This window comes from Abramis brama (assembly GCF_963993115.1).
Source record: "Abramis brama genome assembly, chromosome: 9".
Lineage (NCBI taxonomy): Eukaryota > Metazoa > Chordata > Actinopteri > Cypriniformes > Leuciscidae > Abramis > Abramis brama.
The window spans coordinates 44,254,581-44,262,080 of NC_139971.1; the positions used below are offsets into that span (position 1 = coordinate 44,254,581).

At 40.0% G+C, this 7,500-nt stretch overlaps 1 protein-coding gene across 1 annotated transcript in view; it reads left to right on the forward strand.

Annotated features, from left to right (window-relative positions):
- Window positions 1–2,646: 2,646 nt before the first annotated feature.
- Window positions 2,647–7,500, forward strand: part of LOC311089140 (uncharacterized protein) — an 11,211-nt gene continuing 6,357 nt past the window's right edge. The window contains exons 1-2 of the mRNA XM_084123601.1: window positions 2,647–2,754; window positions 4,098–4,972. Coding sequence (XP_083979727.1) covers window positions 2,736–2,754; window positions 4,098–4,972 — 894 coding nt within the window. The 5' untranslated portion in view covers window positions 2,647–2,735. The remainder of the gene's footprint in view (window positions 2,755–4,097; window positions 4,973–7,500) is intronic.

Genomic DNA, 7,500 nt, shown 5'->3' on the forward strand with positions numbered 1-7,500 from the left:
CTAGGGGTCCATGTTTTGACTATTTTCTTTCTTTCATAGCTAGTCTGACTAATAACAGTCTGTGCCATAGCAACTGCCCCGATCCTGAACTGCGCATGACTGCGCGCGCACTACAAAACAAAAGTCCTCTGTAAAAAAAAAACACAAATCTAGTAGGTAAGTCGTCAGAGTAGAAAATAACAAGATGCTTTTACACGAGTATTGGGAGAGCAACTTGGCTGTTTGTAACATGTTTGTAACCAAACGTGTTTATGACAGATTAAAATGTTAAATAAGGGGTAAATCCAAAATGTGCGGTGCTGTGCTGTGCTTTTGAAAATCACATGATGCGGTTTACAAAATTCTGAAAGAAAATCCTTTGTTTTGCTGGCTGGATTTAAAGATTAACTATTGATACTTGAGCTGTATAAAATGTCCGTCTGTAGCAGCAGTAATGATTTAAAATAATGCAATATATATATATATATATATATATATATATATATATATATATATATATATATATATTTAATTATTTTATTATATTATTATTATTATTATTTATTTTATTTATTTTTTCCTCAAGTTTGTATTTAGCTTAAGACTTTAGTTTAAAAACTAAGAAATAAAAATGGGGTGTATTTATGCCAAAAGGGGAAAATATGAATTGGTTACTAATAAAAGCTAAATTATCTATTCCATTTGATACTAGTGATTATTCTTTAGGTACTAGTGATCATATGGCCATATCACTCTGTAGCCCTAGACTTGTTGCCCACTGAAGCTATCTAGCACAACGATCCACCATTTTCTTACAAACAAAAAAAACATTTATATACTTTTTAACCACAAATGCTTGTCTTGCACTAGCTGTGATGTGCCACACATTACGTATGAAAGGTCACGCGTGTTCCAGTTCAGAAATGTAGAATAGGGTGAAAAACTCCATCTCATTTTCTCCTCCAACTTCAAAATCGTCCAACATCGTTGTTTTACCTTTTATTTATTTTATTGTAAATGGCGTTTGACTTAGTCTAAAGTTGCATGTTCGGTTTGTAAACACTAGGTCAGTTCTTCCCCCTATGTCACATGTGACTTTTCAACTGATTATGTAATGACGGCAAGACCAGCATTTGTGGTTAAAAGTATATGAATGTTTATTTCTTTATAAAATGTCCGCTGGTTTGTCTAGATGAGACTCTTATTCCTCGGCTGGATCGTGTCGAGACTTTGAAGCTGCACTGAAACTCACATCTGGACCTTCGACCCTTTGGACCCCATTGAAGACACTATATGGAGAAACATCCTGGAGTGTTTTCCTCAGAAACCTTCATTTCTTTTCCACTGAAGAAAGAAAGACATGAACATCTTGGATGACGAGGAGGAGAGTGAATCATCAGGAGATTTAAACTCTGAAGTGAACTATCGTACTCCTTTATACTGGCTATTTTCAGGCTGATGAACTCTGCACTGAACCGGGCAAAAATGAAGTCATCCGTCAGAAGCAGAATTACTTTAACGAGTTCGCAATATTATGACCGAGAGAGAGTGAGACTGACTCATGCTCGATCGCCCAGAAACATCGGGTCATTCTGGTGGCATAATCAGTTATACAAGTCCAAAACAATAAGGTTATTTAGTCAGACTGGTTTATGCAACTCAGTATCGTTTAAAAAAAAAATTATATAGTTGTGTTGTAATTTAAAGGATGTGTTTCTATAAAAGCCTATAATAGACTTCGAGATCTGCCCTGCATGGTCAAACTCAGACACTTCGTCTTTATTAATTGTAACTTGGTTGTTTACACGGTGACAAGAAAATCTAATTAAAGCAAAATAATGTATAGCTTATCTAATAGAAAATATCTTGATAAATTTCCAGTCGTGCCTTTTAGACGTTATTGTGTCACTATGATCAAACAGCTTAGAGTCAATATGAAATCAAATCTGACTGATGTTCTTGTTGGATAAAAAAAAATTCTCAGTGGATTTCCTGTTTCACGTTTGCTTGTGTGTGTGTGTGTGTGTGTGTGTGTCTCTTACAAAAAAATCCTGCAGGAATCCTGCAAGACAGAATGAAAATCTTTGAGGTTTGTAGGTTTTTGCAATAATATTTTTTTAGGAATCCCACTGGAAAATTATCAAAGGAATGCATTGTGCAGGTCCTTCCGGATTCCTGCAGGCTTCATCTGTGTGTGTGTGTGTGAGTGTCAATATTGTATTTTGTCGTTTAGGATTAAAGTGTCTGCTAAATGCATGTGTAAGTGTAACTGCCCTAATGAAATTGTGACAACTTGCCCCGACCTGAGATTTACGATTAAATATCCTTCTGAAAGCTTGTGTCCCAGTTTACTCGATTTACAGGGGATTTGGAGACCATCTTAACCAGTTGATATCAGTAAACCGTTTTTAGTCAAGTTTACCACCACCGCTAGGCTACAGATGTGAGAGATTTATTAAATTTTACCCAAAAGATTATGTGGAAATAACATAAATCCGACGCTAAAGCCGAATCTCACCGTTTTTAAAATGCATTTCTTCACTAAGTAGAATTGTCTCGTTTCTTCATCATCATCATCATCATCATGCATCAGCGGTAGACCGAATTGATTTCTGCGGTGCGCGTGCCTTGCGCGCGTTCACGTTCGGCTCGTTTATAGTCTGTGAACGCGCGTGAGTTCAACGCGTGAGCACTCAATAGAGAGCATGACTGCAGACCAGACAGCACTAGTTAGTCAGATTTGAGTCTCTGAGAACATGCATGTGGAACTTGAAGGTAAGAAAAATATCAGCATGATGTTCATTTTGTGCTTCATCTGTTAAATGATTATTTTTGCATGTTATTCTTGTTCAGTTCATGTAGTGGAAGAAATGTCATGCATGAGTTTTTATACTAGGCTATAAAGGCAACCGCAGCACCATACGTAATTATTTAAATGTATAAGATGTTTAAAATCAGTTTCACTTAATGATTGAATTGGTTTTATTTTCACAGATATGCACATGATAAGAGTTCTTACTAATACTAGAATACAGATGTGTACAGGAGACACAACTGGCATGTGATTTCATATTTGACTGTTATGGATTAGATTAATTGAGTCATATGCATAAGCATCATCATGATCTGTGACTGAGGTTTGGCATCAGCTCTGGTTCTGATCATGATGATGATGCCTGTGCACTCAGGATCATTTCCTCTGCGCCTTTAATGCGATCAGCAATGATGAGGTGCATTCAGAAGGAAAGGAAATGCAGTGAACAAACCTCACTTATTATGAGTCTGTGTGTTGGCCTCATAGTTTTCACAGTGAGGAATAACTTATTGCATTTTAAAAAATGTCTTTCTTACTTAGTATTTTTGTCTTGTTTCCAGTCCAAATATCTAAAAATTCTTAAATAAAATGACATAGAATTTCTTATCTTGCTTTCTGATAATAATAAAAAATTACAATTAAGTGAGTTTTTGCTTAAAACAAGCTAGATTATCTGCCAATGGGGTGAGAAAAATAATCTTGTTTTCCATTTGAATTAAGATTATTTTTCTTGTTTTCAATTTGAATAAAGATTTTTTTTCTTACCCTATTGGCAGATAATTTAGCTTTTTTTAAAGCAAAAACTCACTTAATTAAAAAAATTTTTTATCAGAAAACAAGAAATAGTTTCTTATGTCATATTACTCATCTAGTAAATGCTTCTTGATATAAGAATGTTTAGATATTTGGACTGGAAACAAGACAAAAATACTGATTAGGAAAAGCATTTTATGCAGTGTGTTCCTTTAGCGCACTACAGCAGAATATTTAATATTGCTTTGGCACGACCAAAAGTCTTAAATCATGATGTGAGTCATTTGAATTATTGTAAAATCACGCTGCAGAATATATATAATCACGTTTTTCCATCACACCATCCAGCCCTCACTGTAGAGATTATTTTTCAAAGATTACTGGAGTTTGTTTTACAAGAAAAAGGGTGAATTCAATTTTGACTCTACAGATAACTGGGAAAAATGCCCCAATAATCAATAGTCTTTCTACTTCAAATTTATTACTTGCTATTTCTTTTCAACTGAGGCTTTCAGCTTTACATTGATTATGTGTTTGTTTATTTCACTAGTGCATCTCCAGATCTTATTGGCTGTTGGTTTAGCCGTTCTCTGTTTCTGCCTGGTGATTGGCTGCATAATCTGCTGTCGGCATCGGAAATCCAGTCCCACGAATGACAAGGAGGCGGAGCTATCCTTACCTCCTCTACCTGCGGATCATGTGACCCTGACTCTTAGCCCCGCCCCTTCCATCAACACTCAGCCAATCAAACAGCAGTATGAGGAGCTTGACGGCGATGTCCTTGACTATCCCAGCAGCTCGACGCCTTCAGAAGACCTTTCCTTCTCATCTCTTCCTCACGCTTCGAAGTCTCGTTTCAGTCTACGTCGACTCAGTTCCCCCGTCGTTTCATCAAAACATGCCATTCGTGTTCGCTCCTCGCTTCCAAACATTCCTAAACTCAGTCTGGCGGTGAAGTCGCAAAAACGCAATAATGACGTCTTGTATTCGGAAACCGACAGGCTTAATGGGAATAACAATCAACATTACGGCTCCAACTTTCACAAACACACACCATCCCTTCACTTCACTCTACTTTTCTCACCGGCAGAGGGAAAACTCACAGTCACAGTTCTGGGTCTCTATCGGGGTTCGAGGAAACTGAGTGGATCCTCGATCCGGGCCTGTTTGCCTCCGATCTTCCCAACGCCGACACGCAGACTCGGTCTCGGTCTCGGTCCAGAGGCGATCCAGTTTCAGGTGAGATCGGTAGAGGAGCTTCAGGCCTGCTCTCTCAGACTGACGGCGTCCAGCAGGGATTTCTCTGGTTTGAGGGAGACGGCTGTGGGAGAACTGGAACTGGCGTGTGCGGAGATTCACTGGGAACCCAATTCCACAGTCACCTTCAACTGTCAACTCAACCCTGCGAGACGGAGGCTGAGGAAGGTATTAGAGGAGCTGTGTGATTGAGAGACAAACGAAGGGCCCTATCATAAACCAAGCGCAATGCAGCGCCAGGCACGACGCAAGTGTTCTGCTATTTTCAGCCCGACGCAGTTTTCATTTTCACGTCCTGCGTCACGTTGTTTAAATATCAAATGTATTTGCGCCCATCTGTGCGCCCATGGGCTTCTGGTCTGAGAACCAGTTGTGTGTTCAGGCGCATTGTTGGCGCGTTGCTATTTTGAGGAACTGAAGTAGACCAGTACTTTGTTTAGGCTTGGTCTGTAGGGAATTACAAACCTGCGCACATATATTCAAATGCATATAACTATAGAACCAATTCTTAATGCGCATGTGAACGCCATCAGCGTTTCTCACAGGTTCGCGTTTAAAGTCTGTGTAGAGAGAATGGTGTCGTCTTAGCGGCCCCTAATTTAACAACAAATGATCGTTGCGACGGAAGCGAATCAATCAAAACTAACTTTAGCTGGAAAATAACTTTATTAAAGAACCGCTATAAAGCCAAAACAATCTCTGTTACCTTAAATTATACGTTTATCTCTGTAAAGCTGCTTTGAAACAATCTACATTGTTAAAAGCGCTATATAAATGAAGATGACTTGACTTGACTTGACTAGACTGAGCCATTGACCGACTGAAACCTGATCTTAAGTCAATGGTGCAGTTATTTAAAGAGCGCGTTAGTAATGTGCGCCTATAGGCGGGTCCACAACACCCAACACTTTGTCCCGTAGATGGTCTGGTTGTGCTTTAACCTCGTGCACGAGCAGATCTGTTCCTTCGCTAGAGACGCGTTCAGTTTTTCCGCTTGCAAATTCCTCCATGTAAATAGCGAATCCACCATGGCGCGAGTGCAACTGGCTTTTAAAGGGAATGGGAGATGAGACTCTGATTGGTTTATTGCATGTTACGCCCAAAACACACCCATTACTCATTAAGAGAATAGGGACAACCCTTTTAGACCAGCGCCGGGAGCACCGACCATTTTTCCCTTCGTTAAACTAGCAAAAGTGGATTCAGACACGACCTAAGTGTGCTTGTGCGCTTTAGACAATGAGACTATGAGCATTTTAATTTTATTCTATCAATCAATAAATTCCACTAGAAACAAACCTTGTTGTATTATTTTATTTTAATTTAATACTGTGAAGCTGCTTTGATACAATCTGTATTGTGAAAAGCACTATACAAATATACTTGATTTGATTTGATTTAGATCCTTAAAATAGGGCCCATACAGTGTGATAGAGTGACAAACAGGTTTATAAACTTTCTCTATATTACATTATTCTGACATATACATATACATTATCTAAAATATTCTGAATGGCTGTGATTTCAGTATGAATTAATTGGTGAAGTAGAACCAAAAGTGATATTTTAACTAGATAGATAGATAGATAGATAGATAGATAGATAGATAGATAGATAGATAGATGGACAGAAACTCTGCAGAGCTGTTGCAGTGAGATTGAGGACTGTGTGACCAGTGTGTGTGTGTGTGTGTGTGTGTGTGTGGCCTGGAGCCAGTGCTGCGCCTCAGAGAGGAGATCAGGAATGCAGCACAGGAGGGAAAGAGGAAAAACTGTGAATGATGGCTTAACAAAAAAAACTGAGTTTAAAGGCATAAGTGCTGCATAGTGCTTTGTAGTTTCAAGCTGTGTGGATGGATGGATGGATGGATGGATGGAGGAACGGACTGATGGATGGATGGATGGATGGATGGATGGATGGGTGGAGGAACGGACTGACTGATGGATGGATGGATGGATGGATGGATAGATGAACGGACTGATTGGATGGAGGAACGGACTGGATGGAGGAACGGACTGATGGATGGATGGATGGATGGATGAACGGACTGGATGGATGAACGGACTGGATGGATGGATGGAGGGAGGGAGGACCGGACTGATGGATGGATGGCTGGATGGATGAACGGACAGATGGCTGGATCGATGGATGGAGAAAAGGACTGGATGGATGGATGTATGAACGGACTGATGGATGGATGGATAGTTGTATGAATGGGTGGAGGAACGGACTGATGGATGGATGGATAGATGTATGAATGGGTGGAGGAACGGACTGATGGATGGATGGATGGATGGATGGATGGAGGAACGGACTGATGGATGGATGGATAGATGTATGAATGGGTGGAGGAACGGACTGACTGATGGATGGATGGATGGATGGATGGATAGATGAACGGACTGATTGGATGGAGGAACGGACTGGATGGAGGAACGGACTGATGGATGGATGGATGGATGGATGAACGGACTGGATGGATGAACGGACTGGATGGATGAACGGACTGGATGGATGGATGGAGGGAGGGAGGACCGGACTGATGGATGGATGGCTGGATGGATGAACGGACAGATGGCTGGATCGATGGATGGAGAAAAGGACTGGATGGATGGATGTATGAACGGACTGATGGATGGATGGATAGTTGTATGAATGGGTGGAGGAACGGACTGATGGATGGATGGATAGATGTA